Here is an 18428-nt window from a genome sequence, read left to right as displayed (position 1 = left end):
TTCAATTTTTAACAGTGGAATAAAAAAAAAAAACCAATAACAGTAAATTCGGAGTAATAATTAAATTAATAAAAAATTTCAAAATTTATGAATTTAAAATTTTAAAACTCCAGCTCAAACTTAAAATAAAAATGCACAAATTCACTAAACATAATTAATTAAATACACTAATGAAGTGGACCACAACACTTTAACCCCTAATCTAACTCACCTTAATTCCCGTGCCCAAATGAAGTGTGTCTTCATTATTGGGACGGAGGGAGTATAATACATTTAAACATTTTCCTTATAAATTTGAACCCAATTTTTTTGTAAGTTGGAAATTTAAAATTATTATTCCTCTGAAAAGCGGTATTGCCCTTTTCCTTTTCTTTCTCCCTCTCAAAGTAAGCAAGCAACTTAAAAGCATTTTTTAGTAATAAAATATCATGTGCCAAAAAATAAGAAATTAATAAATAGTTCAAACGCCAAAGCATCCATTTTATACAGTCCGTTCTAATAATAGTAACTATATCTCATATAGATGTGGTTTGCGATTGCATTTTTTTTATTTAAATCTGTAATTGATGAAATCTCATAAAAAAATTGATATGAGATTCTATATTTTAGAAAAATATAAAAAAAAATGATAATTAAGAAAATGTTGATAATATTAAGTAAATTTAAATTTAAATAATATGAATTAAGAATTCAAAATGATGATTTAATACAAATAGAAATCGAAATAGATAATGCATGAGATGTGAGGCAGAGATAGATGATACAATATTAGTCACCTTTCATAAGCACAATTCATCCTAATTAATCTATATATGTTAACATTATCTATTTGATATATTATCATATATATACCAAAAAGATTATAAATTGTATAAAAATTTATAGATTTAATATGCTCTTGGAATGACGTGTTATTCAGAACTAGAATTCTCCAGCAAGTTCGCATAGACGCAATTTCGAACTTCAGAATTAAGTTTATATTTACATTTTTGTATGTTAATTTAATATATTCAATGCCAAAAAGTTCCATTTAATTGGTTTGTGTTAGAGCATCACTATTGGTTGGTGTAGGTCCAACAGTACATGGTTCAATGATTATGGGTTACATGTGCTACTTTTTCAAATATTTATTAATTTGAAATAAAAACAATTTCACTAAATTCCCGGCTTGAATTATGTTAATACAAAGTATATTTAAATATTTAATTTTTGTTAACATTTTAATTACCCAAACATTTCATGTCAAATTTAATCGTACGTGGTATTACAATTAGATAATTTATAGAAATATGGTAATAAAACAATATCGGATACGAAGATAAATTAGACATATGGAAGATTGGTTTCTTTTGTAAATTTATATAATGATAACGCCGATAGTATATTTAATGTGTGTTAATTTTGATTATAAAATTTTTATTGAAAAAGAATGGATAAGAATAGATGAGAAATATTCTCTCTCTTAATTTGATTGCGTCTATTTTAATGAAAAATGAGAGAAAAAAAATTATATTTTCACCTAATTTTCATAATTTCACATGCTTATTATGATGGAAAATTTTATCGAAACAAAGTGGAATATTTTCTCAGGCACCTTTTCACTCATTTTCTCTGTAATGTTGGATAATATTGTCCTATAGTAGGGATGTGAAAATATTTTCCAACATTTTCTTATTATTTCATCTCTAGTAGTATATGATAAAAAGAAAAAGAGAAAAAGATACTCCCACTCCATCTCAGCCCAATAAGCTCAGTTCTTTTTGGCACGGAGATTAAGAAACCCATTTTTAGATAGATAAATGGTGTGGTCCACACAATTTTAACCTTTTAAGTACATACCTAATTTTTATTAATTACCTTTGTTTCCCTTGTCTCATTTTAGTAAAAATAATTATTTTACGAAAAATAATTATTTTTCGTAAGGATTTTATTTTAAGAAAAATTATCCACTTTTAATATTTATTTTAAAAAAGGATTTTATTTTAGGAAAAATAATTATTTTATTGTATTATCCACTTTATAATTATTTTTTGTAACTTTTTATTTTAAAAAAATAAAAATAAAATAAGAATTAAGAAGTCCCTAATTATTTCTAATTTTAGACTGGGCCTATTGAAGTGGGACGTCCCAAAAAGGAAAACGAGCCTATTGAAGTGGGACGGAGGGAGTAATATTTTCTCATATTCTCTTATCCATCATTTTTCAATGAAAATTTTATAACCATAAGTAAATGCACCTTTATATGTTTACTAGAGATGAAAATTGAGAAAATGTTGAAAAATATTTTCACACTCCTACCCTAATCCAATATTGGAGAGAAAAATAAGTGAAAATGAGCTTCCCAAAAAAGTATTGCATTCCATTATAGTAAACATGTGAAAATGATGGGAAATTAATGCTTTGTCCGCACATGTAACATGGTATATTTTCTAATGTGGCACCTGCGTTAAGTGTCATTAATTATAGCTACATAGTGTCGCAATAGCAGATTTCTGGTGATGTTTTTCAAGTGTCATAACATGCTATTTTTATCTATGCCTAGTTCAAATAAATTCAAGTATTTATCGTAATAAAATAAGAATAATTTTCAACTCTTTATTAAATTTACATATGTTGGATAACTTGGGTATATGCAAAAACCTTTAACTTCTAAATGCATGAAACAACTGAAAGAGAGATTGAAAACATATACTATGATGCATGTATACACGTTCGACAAATATAATTTGTGTGGTGTTAGGAATATTGAGAAAAAGGTACATGACAACACCTATGCAAAAAGAATAGATTAATTTGTCATAATTAAGTATGGATATAGTTGGGAATCAAAGCCAACAAGAGAAAATATGGGCTGATGTGTTGGGAGACGATCCTTAATCTGTTAATCTGATGAATTGAGGTATAATTATTGAACCAATTTAAGCACTGTTTCTTCTTCATGAATACTAACCAGAACAGAATTGCAGCCATTTCCTGGCTTCTTAATTAGTAAATTCCAGACTACATAAGATGATCCTGGTGCATGATTCGTCGTATCTATTTTCCGAGTTTAGCAGATAGTCTCCCTCGAACTGTGCTCAAGTTAGGCTTACAGGGTACTCTTCGTCTGCGAGGCTTCGTCGACTCCTTTCTCCTTTGTAAGCGCTGGCGACGAATCTCAGGATCTGCCCAGCCTTTCCCCCACTCTGAGAAACTCGAGAATGATTTGCACCTTTCTGTGGAGAGCAGCATGTCTGCCTCTGGGTAAACAAGAAATGATTGTTGCGAATCACACTTCAAAAACTGCAGACCCGAATTTGTTGCTTTCGGAAGCTTTATCTGGACGCGCTTCTGTATGTCATCAGACGAGAGACGTTGTGAGCCAATCAATCTAGTTGAAAATGTCCTCCAAGATATGCATCAAAAAGAGAGATGAATCCTAAAATATTTCAAGTCAAAAATTCGTAGATGACTACGAGTACGAAAATGATTTTCACAAAGGCAATTTGAATAAGATCATACCATCTCATCTCCCTCGCGTATAAACCCCCTTTCTTCTAATATACGAGCAAGACCACGCCACCATGTGAAGTCACTTGTAGCATATTTTTGGTTCTGCAGAAAAAATAAGACGTTGAAAGGCAATATTATGATGAAGTAAAATCACAATATACAATGACTTAGGAACCAGAATAATGCAAGTGATTGGACACAATCTAGTCTTCCTAGTAAAGTACCTAATTAAAACCAGTAATGCTGACAACAGTAGGTCCAAATTGTTGCCTTGATTGATATACGTCTCGTTTGCTGAAACTGATCAAAGTTATTAATCTTCTACAAGCCAAGCCAACAACATAAGAAGGTACTTAACTTATGCTAGTATGTAAATATTACGAAAGTTGTTTGTTAGGATTAGGAAGAATTATTTTAAGTTAGAAGCAAATTGGTGGAAACGAAGAAATTTCTGAGGGAACTACCTCATTCTCGTTTGGTTTTCATAAATAGGAGTATCCTTGACTCAGTCAGATACATACATATTGATTTTCATACTTATGTCAAAAGTCTAAAATCATGTTGCTCCTAAATGTTTAGATGACACACAAATTCCTAATAGTATTAGTCAGAAACTCCAAGTATGCTGATGAAATAAGCATGCTGTTGTAACCACGACAAAATGTGCCTGCATGTACGGTGAAGTCTGAGGTCCACACAAACTCTCAAATATACAAGTTGTGCTGTGAATTCTCTGGTTTTGGCATTTAGGGATTGAATAAACTATATGGAACATATAAGCAGAAAACGTTTGGGGTTACAGACAAGAATGTTTACCTGTTCTCTTATCATACGGACAAATGCACTAATATTTGGGTTCTCTCTCAACATCATGGCCTGGGAGCTCTGGGCCACAACATCATTAGACAATTCAATTTGACAAGTATTGTTTTCCTGAAATACACCGTGGACTTTGTAAATGTATGTTATAAGGGAAGAATATATTTACTTTGGAATTGTTGGCAAGATCAAGAAGAAATACATAAAACAGTGTACGTTAAAAGGTTCGATGAATATGCAAAGGCCTCAAGGGTACCCACATGATACGTGGCAATAAGCCGCAAGAGCAGTGTCGCCTCCTCTTTCAGATCCTGAATTTCTGGTGGCCCGTTGGTACAGACATCACATCTGTGCATAACAAGAAAGCCAGTTGAACTTTAGATTGAGCAAAAGTATCATAGTCCAAAATTGCATTTTATATATGACCTTTATATATTGCAATAGAATTCATTGCTCCTGATTCCAGCAGAATAAATGACATAACAAGTGGAGAAAATTGGGTGTGCCACAATGCACAATTAAATACGTCTCAAAATTCTCTACATAGATCCACTGTCATGTAGTGAATGTGAGGTCATCAAGAAAAAAGAGAGTGGACCAGGCTACTCTGATCATAGCTGGAAAAAAGCTTAATACCCATTGGTGGATGCACCTAAACTTACAAATCATACAAACAGAAATTGCTTGCAACCATTAGTATGTAAGACTCAATTATGCAGGAAGAAAGCCAATTTCACCTTTTACCCTATCATTTAGCGACAATGTACAAGTTACAAACTTACAAGATACTCACTTCATAAAAAGAAAAAAAAGATATTTGGCTTCTCGAGATTAAAAATATGTTCAGTGACTACATAAGCTGACAACAGCTAGAGTCCAAATGGAAATAACAATATAATTCAACATGGACAACCAAATTGATCAACTAGTGCTTCTGAGAAACACAATCTAACAAGTATATAACAAACGTCTAACAGAAGAAATGTAACTTACAAATTACATCCGCCAGTAGAGAACTCCTCACCAAAGTATTCTACAAGCATTTTGGCTCTACAACAAGATGATTTCATTCCATACCTGCCAATAATTTAAAAGGACTGTATAGCATATTGAAGCATGTAACAGAAAGCGTACTGGCAAAGTAAAAAAATGACATACCTGAAGCAATCAGATAACATCTGATATGCTTGTTTTGTCTGCTCTTCACTTCTTTTACTTGGTAAAAGAGTAGGTATTCTTGATAGATTAGCATATAGGACTGCATCAAAGAAACTGATTGTGTCAAATAAATGATCAATACTTCTTACAGAAACCACAAGCTTCATGCAAATGAATGCTATTTACCACAGTCTGCTAATTCTCCATCCCGACCTGCCCGACCAGCTTCTTGGTAATATGCTTCCAAGCTCTGTATCATATAGTCAAACAGAGAAAAGTGAAAACACACTCTTAGAGATGTAGGATAAACAATACAAAAGAAATGATGTCATGCTCCTAAAACAGCAGTGGACAAATATGCATGAAGAAATTAATTCTAATGTTACAACATTTTACCAATGATCTCGGTAAATAGAAAGATGTAATAAACATGTCGAAAACAAAAAATTTCAGACACCTGTGGCCAACCATAATGAATGATCCGTCTGACGTTGGACTTGTCAATCCCCATCCCAAAAGCAATAGTAGCAACAACAACCTGAAACAGGTGGAAGTGTGGTTACCTCATGATTGAACAAACATCAAGCAAGTATCAAAATTTAAGTAAGAGTTATACAATCAGAAGTCATCTTGCTCAGAAATCAACACAACAATGAGTGCTAGGTCAGATATATTTCATCCTTAAAACTTAACACAGTACTGTTATTTGAAGAAGTTTTTTGTGTAATAAGATGACTTTTAACTAAACCTGGTCTTGACTAAACCTGAAGATGGCAATAGAATTGTTATTTGAAGAAGTTTCTTGTGTAATAACAAGAACCATTTTTTGTCAGGTCCTGAAATAAGACAGCCATGTAGTAAATGTAATTCTAGAGGTTAGCAGTAATCATTTATTCTGTTTAGAGTTAGTTTAAGTAAAAATATGACTTTTGACTAAACCTGGTCTCGAGTTTACCATTTCGAGAGCATCCCTAATCGCTTGTTCATATTAACTGCATTGTTCATACATCCCGAAATTTAAGCAATGTATGAAGACTTGAGGAAATGGAAACCAAGCACAGCATGCTAGTTACAATTAGTAATCTTCAAGCATAGTAGAACTGACCAAAGTGGGGGATTAATTGCGCATAAGAAGATAAGTGAGGTAGAAATAATTCCCCTTGTTACATGCAACACACTTTCCCAACTCCAAGTCAATCAGATAAGTAAACCATCACCAAATCGCTTGTTCATATTAACTGCATTACCTGTAACTCATCTGCATGAAATTGTCCGTGCACCTGCCTAAGATGTGACTTTGGCAACTACAAGGAAAGGCTAGAACATAAGTCACAAAATGGATCAAACAGGTAGAGGCAAAAAAAGTTTTATCTGAAAACAATACAGAACATGTGAAATGCCCTCTATTCTAAATCATCATGTGTGAGCTTGTGCGAATAATGATTTTCCTATGATACACATATCTTTTTAGTTATATGATAGGGATACTAAAATGGAGAATACCATTGGCAGAAATTAGCTACTTAAACTTAGGGCAATCATATGGAAGAGACTATGACCTTGGCATTATAAGCAGCTGCCTTTACACCAAAATTCGTAAGGAACTTAGTTAAGCTCAAAGTTTGTTTCCTAGTAGGTACGTATATTATTGTTGGTCCTTCTTCCAGATATCTTTGATGGAGTGCTGGTCTTTTCCCTGCTTTACTCATCAGATTGTTGGAGTCAGAAGTCCCACAACTTCTGAAATCTAGAGATGGAGGCCCACAAGATTCGCCGCAAAAAACTGAAAATCGACCCAGTTAAAATGAAAAATTTATAAATTAATAAAAAAGCATGCATCTTATATTTATATCCACAATAACAAAAAATAAAGAGAACTAGTTTTTGGTGGAAGCCAGATACTGAATACATTTTAAATGGCAATGTATAGTTGGTCCTTGGTTACCTAGAGAGCAACTAGAATGATGAATGAGAATAAGTAGTTGAACATATCTTCAAGATCAAGACAAGTGATTAGTGATAAAGAATTTTGTGGATAGGATAGATACTTATCACTAGAAACATGCAAATTACAAAAAAATCATCTTTTTTCTTATACTAGTAAACGTTACATAAATTTAACGAATAGATAAAAATAGCAAAATTCCATATTTAAAAATTATCTCAATACCATCCAGGTCATCGACTCCTTCCACTCTATCACAGTCATCTTCCAGGTATTGGACAGACAATTCCTCCTCCGGACAGTCCAGAAAATCATCATCATCTGAATCATCACTATCATTCATATTTCTGCACATTCGATCTATTCCAGATGTGCTACCATTCGGAGAACAACTTGAGGTTTTAGAGCCACCGTCAAGATTGTTCAGTACCAATTTTTGGAGTGCTTTCTTCTCCTTCGTGTACAATTTAATCAACTCATTGAAATCCTTCTCATAGTTAGACCCAGATGTTCTACTATGCTTTACCTGCAAGAGTAAACAAATAGCCCATTTACTTCTGAGAGATAGAGGACACACGAACCTTATCAATTAAATAACAAAGACAACAACTATGACGAAAAAGAATACTTTTAAATAATGTTTTGGCACAAGTAGCAACTATAACTCCTAAAAGTTATCCAACTGAGCCAGAGGACAGTAATAGACAGACTAGGGATACCAATCACATGAATATAACAGAAAAAATCTGACAAATCAAGTGCACATATGTACACCCAGTAAGAACACACTGACCGAAAAACGTAGATTTGGTCGGAAAAATGATGTCGTGACAATTTTCATCTCCTTTGACATGCATAATGACTTTAATATGTCTTCACGAACACGAATAGTTGCAGTAGCAGTCAAAGCCATCAAAGGAATGTCAGACTTCAGGCATTTCAAGTTCTCAGCGCTGAAGCTCTCTCTTAATATGGACAGTCGCCTAAGATGTGTAAGAAGACACTGGTGAGAGAATACGTATAAAAATTTCCAACTGATTAACCAAATAATATTATGCGACTCCTGCCCCTTCTCCTTCCCATAACATTACAGTTTCGCAGAATCACATAACATGTCTAGGTCAGATGTAGAACTTTTAAAGGAAAGGAACTGGAGATTATAAACCTGTAGTCAGGTCGAAAATCATGACCCCATTTAGAAACACAATGAACTTCATCAATTGCAAATAATGCAATCCCACGGCTTTCAGCAAGGCTTTGAAGCGGTTTCATTAATCTGCAAACAAATGGAACAAACCTTTCAAAGTTAGAAGATGCTTTTAAATAACATAAGTATTATTGATACTTGACCTTAAAATAGTCTCTGGGCAGACATAAATGATGCTATATGCACCATTCATTGCTTTGTTTTCAACACACTTGTCAAGTTGACCAGATCCAAGGAAACAAGCTGAAATCCCAAGCTTTCCTAGTTTCAAGCACTGGTCATGCATCAAGCTAATTAACGGTGAGATAACCACCACCACCTTTCCAGATAATAATGCTGGAATCTGAAAGCATAATGATTTTCCTACCCAAAAACAAATGTCTTGAGAAATACGAAAAAATGTCCTTGATCAATGGTTTGAAGAAAACAACTGCATAAAGGGTGCACAAGTGATGTACCAGATCCTGTTGCTGCAAGAACTAGACAATCTTGGTTAGCCATCCAGGCTGCCAGAGCCTCTTTCTGAAAGCCCTTCAAGGATGAATATCCAAAATTCTTCTGAAGAAGATTAGTCGCCTTCCTTTCCCAATCTAATCCAATTATTTTTTCATCTTTGCAATAAGATGGCACCATGCCAGTTTCTTGACAGTGATCCAAACCAGTATCTACAGTCGAAGGAACAACTGGTTCTTTTCCACGTGTCAAGAAGTTTCTAGCAGAGACTGATGCATTATATACACCTGTCATCTTGCTTCTTTTGGATGCAGATGACAATTTCAGTTGTTCTGTTATGTTCCGTTGTCGCAGTTTAGCAGAAGGTTGCAATGAGGAACTGGCTCTTTTCCCAGTAACTTTGTTGTCTGTGAGACACATCGAACTAGTTGATGCATTCCTGTCATTTCTACGAGAGCTATTCAAGATTAATTCAATTGCATTATCCAGTGACGGACCCACTGCTTTTATGGCTTCTGCAATGTCTAAGATATCAAACCCCATATCAACCAATTCGGCAATGACTTTATCTGAAGTCACATCATTCCCATCCATGGTGCACAAACTATTTCCAGAAGAAACCCAAGGAACAAAATCAACACTGAATATATAAAGTAAAGAATCAGAAGCAACCTAAGACTAGTGCAATGTAAAATGGCTACTTCAGTAGAGAATTGTCCAAAATATCTGAAACAATCAAAATGTCACTCCTTTATGTTTTCTATCAATCACAATCTGCCTAAATTTTGAATTTTCAACACCATTGATTTATTCCTAATAATTGCAGAAAAGATAGCTAAACCACATATACAGGAAAATAAAACCAGATATGCAATCTAGAAACATTAGCGTTTTCATAGTGAAACACTGGAATTAACTCAACCCAATAAACAAGAAAAGATAAACTCTTGATTCAAATTATAATCTAATCTTCCTGCTAATATATCAAGATTCTGTATGCAGCATCATAAGTAGAGTCTTTCTTAGATTGCTTAGCACCACCTAATCAAGCTGCTTATAAACCTAACTGAATATCGAACAAATAACTTCGAATTCGCAGGATCAAAATTTGTCGACCTAAAAGATGCAAGCTGCCATTTTAGCAGCCAATTAACAACAATTTCAAACGATAAAACCATACATTTTGATATGCTAGAAAATTGCACACGTAAATGCAATAGTTCAACGCTGTGATTCTGCTGTCGCCTACCTTTTAATTACCCAAAAAGAAAATTAGAAATTTGAGCGCATTTGCGGAAAAGAAAATCCTGGAACAGAGCAAAACCTGAGAGCCCGCCAGAAACTACGCGTTATATATAGGGTTGGAAATTTGAGCCTTGACGGCGTCGTTTTATAGATCACTTCAAAAACTCTTGAATCACTTTATATATACAGAAAACTCTTGTTTTTGTACTAGATCAACTAAACTATTTCTAAAAACTAATATAAATAATTAATTACACCTATAGATACCTTACAATTAAATAATTTGTTTAGAAAGTATCAGCTTGTAGATACCTTAGTGAAGATAATACTGTCAATATTATTAGTAGATTAATCAAATGTTAATATTTCAAATCAAAAAATCATATGTTAATAATTAGCTAGTAGCATTATTTTTTCATTTGTAGTAAAGTAACTTACCTTGAATCTTTCTACCTTATAATACCACAAGAAGTTTCTTTACTTGTCGTTTGATGTCTGTTGCCAAATTTTGAAAGAATCTAAAACGAAGCCACAAATCTTGCATAGAACATTGTGTATATTGTGCAACACTAAATGATTAAATAAAGATCGAATTACAATAACAATCTGCAATGGAATTCTTATATTCATTACATAACTAAGATGAGCATTCTTCAGAAAATGCAATGCATTAAAGCAAACAAATCCAGAGTTTGTGAGCTACTCTGTTTTTCATCAACACCACATTCAGAAATTGTTACCAAACTCAACACTCACAACACATTAAAACACAACCTCCATAGCAGCAAAAGCTAGTCCTCTCGACGGCGATGATGCCTGCTCCTCTTATCAGACCGCTTCTTGTCCCTTCCCACTCGACAACCATCCGATTCACTGTCACCGGAGCCGGATGCTGAGTCCGCCCTGCGACTCCTCCGCTTATGGCGCTGCTTCACAGAATCATCAGAGGAATAATCATTCCCATGGCGGTGGCTCCTCCTCCTCCTCCTCTCCTTCTTACTCTTCCTCCTCCTCCTCCGCTTGTCTTCCTCCTCCTCCTCATCGGAGGAATCATCATCATCCCTCTTCCTCCTTTTCTCCTTCCTCCTCTTTTTTCTGCTCGAATCCTCATCATCAGAGTCGCTGTACCTTCTCTTCGCGCTCTTCCTGTTCTTTGATCTCCCTCTCTCTCTCTTCTCCTTCTTCTTTCTCTCCCTAGCATCACTCTCCGACCCATCATCGTTGTCGAGCTCATCACTATCGCTCCTCTTCCTACTCTTGCTGCTCCTCAACTTCCCACCACTAGCACTAGCTTTTCTCCCGAACTTCTGGGCTACAGCACGCTCCATCTCCGAATCATAGTCCGTATCCGAGCTCTCGCTCTCCTCCTCGCTGCTCTCCTCACTCTCCCCTGCTGCTGCGCGCGCCTTCAGTTTCTCACCTTTCAGCTTCTCCAATCCAGACAGAACCGCGGCTTGGATGGCATCGTTATCCTTGCTCGCCTTGTCGTCATCGCTCTTAGCACTCAAGAAATTCCTACACTGGAACGTGAGATGCCCAACCCTCCCGCACTTCTTGCAGGAGCCACGAGCCTCGTCGGCATTCGATCCCGTGATGCGAGCAAGAGCGAGTAAACCCTGAAAACTAGCATACGCGTTTTCCTGTTCGCCTTCCGAGGCGGCGGCGCTCTTCTGAGCGGAGGCGTTGCTCTTCTCTTCTTTGTTGGGCGCGTAGGGATCGTACCCAATTGCACTCTGCCATATGCCGTGGGTCTGTAGGGCGGCGCTGCTGTGCACCCGGTTGTTCGCCGGCATGCGAACCCTCCCCGCGGTCGCCGGCATCTTGGCGAGATCTGAACAGACGGAAAATTCAGGAGATTTAACAAAGTGGAATTCGAAATTGCGGATTGATTTTGAAACTACGAATAACACAAGTCGATTTCCGAGTCGCAATAGCAATTGAAACAACAAATTACACAAAATACGAATCGCAACCAAGAGCGGAAAGGAGGAAATGATTGATTTTGAAACTACGGAAAATTTAGGGTTTAGAAATCGATTTCCGAGTCGCAATAGCAATTGAAACAACAAATTACACAAAATACGAATCACAACCAAGAGCGGAAAGGAGCAAAGGATTGAGTTGATAAAATATACGAACCTAGATTTCCGTCGGAGAAAAATCGACGAGTTTTGTAGCGGGAGAGAAGCGTTTGAAATTGTGCTTCCGATTATCTCAGAATTGGGGCGGCGTGAATTTGTGGTGATCGGAACTCAGCAGATCCCAATTGGCAAACGACAAGTACATGAAAGAATTAGATAAATATAGTAAATTAAAAAAGGTAATTAAGTGAAGTCGGTGGAGATATTGGGCCATTTTAATTATGGAGTAAATACACCGATTGATTTTTGGGTACTATCGTGTTTCATTATTATACTCCCCTCATCCCATGAGAAGTGACAACTTTTCCATTTTGATTTGTCCCACTAAAAATTATCACTTTCTAAAAATAAAAATATTTATTTTAATTAAGTCTAATTAATTTATTTAATTAAAATTTCCTAATTAAATCTAAACTTTTTTTTATTTAAAAACACACACACACACGCACACAGCCAGCCCCCCTCCCCAGTGCCCCACCCCCTTCTCTCTTCTTCTTCGGCAGCCGCCCCGTCGACCTTTGCCCGGACCCTAGCCGCACTGAGATAGGCCGCCAAGGACGTCGCTACCGTCGTAGCAGGAGCGGCGGCGAGGATCTGGCCCTCCACCGCTTTCCTCCACCTAGTGCCGCTTCACAGCTAGGGATGGCAATCGGGTACGACGGGTACGGATAGTGACTATCCATATCCATACTCACGAACTAAATTGATAGTGGTTTTTAACCACCAAACTATCCATGGATATCAAATGGTATCCAAACCCGCTACCCGCGGATACCCGCTACCCGTCGGGTATCCGCGAACCCGCTATCCGGCGGGTATCCGTCACCCGCTATCCGCCGGATACCCACTATCCGCCGAATACCCACGAAACAGAATTTAAATATAAATTTTCAACAAATTTAATAGAAAAAAAAATCAACACAAATAATATAGTTCAAATCCACATGTTGAAATCCACAAAGAACAATGTTTAAATTCAAATTCATCAACTAAAATATAAAATCCAACGAAATGGCGGGTAATTGATGGGTAATTAACGGGTATTTTTCGTGGGTATCAGGGTTCGCGGATATGGATAGTAAGTATCCAAACTCATACCCACAAACTAAATGGATAGTGAATTGCAACCACGAAACTATCCGTAGATATCAAATGGTGTCCAAAACCCACCCTAATAGGTTCAGGTTTTTGCGGATATCCGTTACCCGCGGGTAGATTGTCATCCCTATTCACAACCTCCATACACTAGTTCTAAGAAAACATGCCACAATATATCGGCCAATAATTTTTTAATAGAAAACGCAATTTATTAACTTCCATGACAAAAGCAGCTTCATTAGAAAACACAATATACCTCTTTTGCGTTTGCAAAACTCGTTCCGAGTTAGAAGCTTCCCTGACCACCTTCATCAACTACACTTTGAGTATCATTTAAATTTCCAGCCACAAATAACTCATTATTCAAATCTTCATAAGATGAATCATTATCATTGATAAACACTCATTTTGCATTATTTTTAGGAGTGTTTAAGTGTTCAAAGTACTAGAATTATGCTTGGTTGTGATATCATTTGGTTTAAGTTTCATATTCTTTTGTGATATTACTTTTGGGTATGGTTTTGGTCATTTTGTTATAGGTTTGAGTGTTTTGAAAGCTACATATGGATGTTGAAGATCCAAGTTTCAAGTTACAAGTGTTCCGGATGAGAAAATCGACGAAACGAGCTTGAAGAGCTCGAGAAAAGGAGAAAACGGAATTTCTGGCGATCAACCGGCGACCCAGCCGGCGACCGCCGGCCTGTGAAGACATTTTGTGCAGCAGCCGGCGACCCAGCCGGCGCCCGCCGCTCAGCCCGCCGAGAAATCGGCGTGGCTGGCGATCAGGCGGCGCCCGCCGGGCGCCCGCCGCGCGCTGAAGGAAATTAAAGAAGAAGCCGGCGACCGCCGCCTGCCCGCCGCGGGGTCGCCGTCAGCCCGCCTTTTTACGTTTTAATTCGTTTTTAGAGTCCTTTTCGAGCCCAAACTCTGTAGTTTTACCCTGGCACTATATATAGGTCTTCCTTATACCTATTCAGGGTTCCGAGCTTTAGTTTTTCAGTTCCTAGACTTTAATTTTTCCAGTTTTCTAGCTTTAGAATATTTTAGCTTTCCAGTTTTCAAGGCTTGGATCAAGACTGAAGATTCAAGCCGCTACAATCGTTTTTCATTCGGTTTTTATACAATTTAGTTTTTATAATTGCTTTCTATTTAATTATGTTTATGTTTTATTTTAGCATGTCTGGCTAGTTTCCTTTAGTTGATTCTAGGGTTTGTAAATAGCTGATTGAATTTATGTGATTTATTTGTTAATACCTTTGTGCCTTCCAGTTTATGATTCATAATTCCTGGTGCTTAATTTCTTGTAAATTATTTGGCCAATAGTTTGCATGTTTAGCTATTCGGTTTGAGACCTAGCGGAGATAACTGTTTAGCGGATTCAGGAATGTATGATATGATTTTAATCTTGAGACCTAGCAGAGATAGGTGGATCATAGGGAGCTATTCTTAGGAGCTATTGGGAGTTAGTAGATTTTCTTGAGACCTAACGGAGATAGATAATTTACTAATCTACGATCGTTGCTGCTCTAGCGAGAGTAATTGATTAATTAAGTGATCTCTCATCATAACTGGATTAAACTGGTACATAGGATTAATAGCTTAATTGCATAGATTTAGTTAATGAATTTACTAGCCTAGGATCAGTTGTCTTTATTATTTGATATTTCCTACGTGTTTAGATTTATTGCTATTTGCGTTCTAGTTTAAGTTAATTAAACCTTCCTGCGTTCGTTTCACTTGCATACTGTGAGAGTCTGTTTAGGAGATAGATAGAGTGATTTCGTCATAATAGTCCCTGTGGATACGATATCCGATTGCTGTTTATACTACGATTACACCGTGTTAGTTGCGGTATTTTTGTTGCTAATAAAATAGTGATCAATCATCACTCTCTTCTGTCTTCGATTCTTCCTCACTAACATAACCATCAGGGTTGATGTATATGTTTTCAGTCACATCCAACCTTTCTTCAAACCTTTCCACCACTATTTCAGCCTCCACTTCTTCTTCAACCATTTTCTCTACAATCGTTTCAGCCTCAATTCTTTTGTCAACCATTCCGCCGTCAACATCACATTGAATTAAATCAAGTGGCATAGGCATATTCTTATGATCAATAAAGAACGAAATATTTTCCCAATCAAGTAAATCATAAAGTTCAAGTACTTTCTTACAAGATTCCTCATCCTTAATCAAATGTAAACCATCTTCAAAACTCAAATCAGGGTCACGCACATAAGCACCTCTTGTATTGGACAATCCTAAGTCTGAAAATTCTTTGATAACCCTTTCAAATGTCATATTTTGCATCATTTCTGTAACTACTTTGGCATCAAAACCATCAAAAATTCAAACATCCTCTTGTTTTTTACAATGAAAAAAATTACCACATACTTTACACAAAACAATGAGAAGATTTGCAATCCAAAAATTTAATTTTGACATATTTAATCAATTAGACTCTTAGGTGTAATCCACGTTTCTTGGCATTAAAAATCTTATAGAAGTTGGGCCAACCACAATTTGATTTAGATATTCTTATTTAACTCCTAATATTGATGATATTATTCACCACTTCGAGATCATGTAAAAGAAAAATAGAAAATCAAGAATTATATGAGTGCTTTTACTTACCTTTCATCATCTTTCCCTTGTTTAGACATTGCATGTGAAGAACCAAATACAATGTTGATATCTTTTCCTTGTTTAGGCATTAGAAATTAATTCTAATGTTACAACATTTACCAATGATCTCGGTAAATAGAAAGATGCAATAAACATGTCGAAAACAAAATTTTTAGACACCCGTGGACAACCATAATGAACGATCCGTCTGACGTTGGAGTTGTCAATCCCCATCCCAAAAGCAATAGTAGCAACAACAACCTGAAACAGGTGGAAGTGTGGATGCCTCATGATTGAACAAACATCAAGCAAGTATCAAAATTTAAGTGAGAGTTATACAATTAGAAGTCCTCTTGCTCAGAAATGAACACAATAATGAGTGCTAGGTCAGATATATTCCATTCTTAAAACTTAACACAGTACTGTTATTTGAAGAAGTTTCTTGTGTAATAACAAGAACCATTTTTTGTCAGGTCCTGAAATAAGACAGCCATTTAGTAAATGGAAATCAAGCATAGCATGCTAGTTACAATTAGTAATCTTCAAGCATAGTAGAACTGGCCAAACTGGTTGCACATAAGAAGACAAGTGAGGTAGAAATAATTTCCCTTGTTACATGCAACTGTTTGGAGAAAAGTAAAAAAAACATTATTCAAATACGCTTAACACCGGTAGCAGGGGTGGAGCTGGTAGAATCGGGGTAATGAGCCAAGCTGGAAGAACTTGGAAGATTCTTGGCAGGGGAAGGATGACTAGGAATGGGCGCTGAGGTACTACCCGACACAAAGTTAGGAAATTCTGCCTCAGCAACAGGGACCAGAGAAAAATCATCCTGCCCATGTTCAAGAAACATCTGGGCCGCATGCTGCATAGGAGGCAACCACCAAGCATACCCTTCTGGAAGGTTCTCCGACCCGAACTAATGAATCACCTTCTTCATCAAGGGAGGCGGATCCATATTCTTGAAAAGTGAATCCACATCAAAGTAACAAAAGACATCTGCACAACCAAGATGTTCGAAAGCTACCTTCGCACCTGCCAAGGCAAGATGGCTGCAATTATCAACTAAATCAGTCAAAGGCAGAGGAGTTTCCAAGTAGGCTTTAAGTAAACCATCCTTCAAGTCACGCAGGTTAGCCTGCCCTGGACGGGTCATCAAGATCTCCCGACGACAGGTCTGCATCCCTGCCCGGCTTCCTTCATCCAGAGCTTTGGCCTCCCAGTCATGGAGAGAAACAGTAAGTGCATCCCTCTCCTAACAAGCTTGAGCTAGCAGGGAATGAGCCTCAGCTAGTTCTTTATTGAGACGACTACATTCACCAGCTGTCATAGTTATATTCTGACCCATAGAGCGAACTTGTTGACGAAGAAAGGTGAGCTCACTTTCCAGAGTAGTGGGATCCGGCCTGCCCTTGAGTATTGAGTATAGAAATCTCTTTATGGCTCTCTTCTAATTTTCCCTTCAAGTGGTCTACCTTCGAGCTCAAAGTAATGCCTTGCTCAAGACGTCTCCTCAAGTCATTCGCTTGGGCAGAGGCCTACAAGGTAAACATGAATAAACAAGCAAGATATGCAAGCATGATATTAAAAGAAAAAATATCGCTTAACAATAAAAAGAATACCTGCACAAGGCCAAAGCACAAATGGTCCACTAACTGAAGGTCCGTCAGTGCAGCCATTTTCGCCTTGTCTTGAGGGTGAGGAAGACACTCAACTAAAGAGGCGGTCTGGGCGGCAGTGAGATCCTTGGGATCCTTAGGAGAGTGTGAGACCTTGAATTTCTTTCGGGTGGGCTTGTCCTCGAGAGTACCTGTGGAGTGACGAGAGGACAACCGCTTTGCAGGCAAGGAGACGGCAGACGCACTGGAAGTATTATTGCGCAACGAAGAAACGGGAATCTTATCAAACTTTCTCAAGAGATCTTTGCCTACCTTTCCTGAACTTGTGGGCAATTCAGGAACTTCCTCCACAATGTCCTTGGTAAAACCCAGAGGATTCGATGGAACATCACTATCAGTGACAAGGGAAGGCAGAGCAAAAGAAGGTTTGGAGAAAACAAGCACATCTACAGACGTAGTTCCACCAGCCGAGGTAGAGGTATTTCCACTACAACTAGAGGTCGCCGAAGCAGGCACTAGCTTAGACTTTAGCGCCAACGCTAGCTTAGACTTTAGCGCCTCCCCTTTCACAGAACACCCTGCCCGCCAGCTCATAGCTGCAAAACCAATCGTACCAAGCATAAGTT

General features: G+C 37.0%; 3 protein-coding genes across 7 annotated transcripts in view; 1 reads left to right on the top strand and 2 right to left on the bottom strand.

Moving 5' to 3' along the window:
* The window catches only part of LOC131008955 (uncharacterized), a 984029-nt gene that overhangs the window by 39785 nt on the left and 925816 nt on the right, over positions 1–18428 (top strand). The window lies entirely within an intron of this gene.
* On the bottom strand, positions 2774–10472 carry LOC131008913 (ATP-dependent DNA helicase Q-like SIM). Of its 4 annotated transcripts, none has more exons than XM_057936027.1 (16): positions 10324–10472; positions 9080–9714; positions 8765–8984; positions 8580–8690; positions 8208–8397; positions 7640–7940; positions 7029–7252; positions 6717–6773; positions 5927–6007; positions 5656–5719; positions 5470–5569; positions 5305–5388; positions 4572–4659; positions 4309–4425; positions 3502–3594; positions 2774–3330 (listed from the first exon to the last, which is right to left on the bottom strand). In XM_057936027.1, the coding sequence occupies exons 2-16, from the start codon at positions 9666–9668 to the stop codon at positions 3037–3039; spliced, it is 2613 nt and encodes an 870-aa protein (XP_057792010.1). In that variant the 5' UTR covers positions 9669–9714; positions 10324–10472; the 3' UTR covers positions 2774–3036. The 4 variants fall into 4 exon arrangements, with proteins under 4 accessions (XP_057792010.1, XP_057792011.1, XP_057792008.1 ...); XM_057936028.1 differs by having other exon boundaries at positions 9080–9678; positions 10324–10466; XM_057936025.1 differs by lacking the exon at positions 10324–10472 and having other exon boundaries at positions 9080–10313.
* Positions 10858–12664, bottom strand: LOC131008991 (CAX-interacting protein 4-like). Its single transcript, XM_057936154.1, has 2 exons — positions 12459–12664; positions 10858–12150 (listed from the first exon to the last, which is right to left on the bottom strand). The coding sequence occupies exon 2, from the start codon at positions 12137–12139 to the stop codon at positions 11111–11113; it is 1029 nt and encodes a 342-aa protein (XP_057792137.1). The 5' UTR covers positions 12140–12150; positions 12459–12664; the 3' UTR covers positions 10858–11110.

This window comes from Salvia miltiorrhiza, chromosome 2 (genome assembly GCF_028751815.1).
Source record: "Salvia miltiorrhiza cultivar Shanhuang (shh) chromosome 2, IMPLAD_Smil_shh, whole genome shotgun sequence".
In the NCBI taxonomy this organism is placed as follows: Eukaryota; Viridiplantae; Streptophyta; class Magnoliopsida; order Lamiales; family Lamiaceae; genus Salvia; species Salvia miltiorrhiza.
Note: the sequence above shows the minus strand (reverse complement) of the source record. Positions and strands in the feature narration are given on the sequence as shown.

Bases quoted from the DNA above. Each gene is read 5' to 3' on its own strand.
- LOC131008913 (XM_057936027.1), bottom strand. From the start codon at position 9,668: ATGGATGGGAATGATGTGACTTCAGATAAAGTCATTGCCGAATTGGTT. The intron at 4,660-5,304 runs GTAAGTTACATT...TGTTATGCACAG, and splicing joins TCTACTGGCGGATGTAATTT to ATGTGATGTCTGTACCAACG. The intron at 4,426-4,571 runs GTGGGTACCCTT...GGTGTATTTCAG, and splicing joins GGCTTATTGCCACGTATCAT to GAAAACAATACTTGTCAAAT.
- LOC131008991 (XM_057936154.1), bottom strand. From the start codon at position 12,139: ATGCCGGCGACCGCGGGGAGGGTTCGCATGCCGGCGAACAACCGGGTG.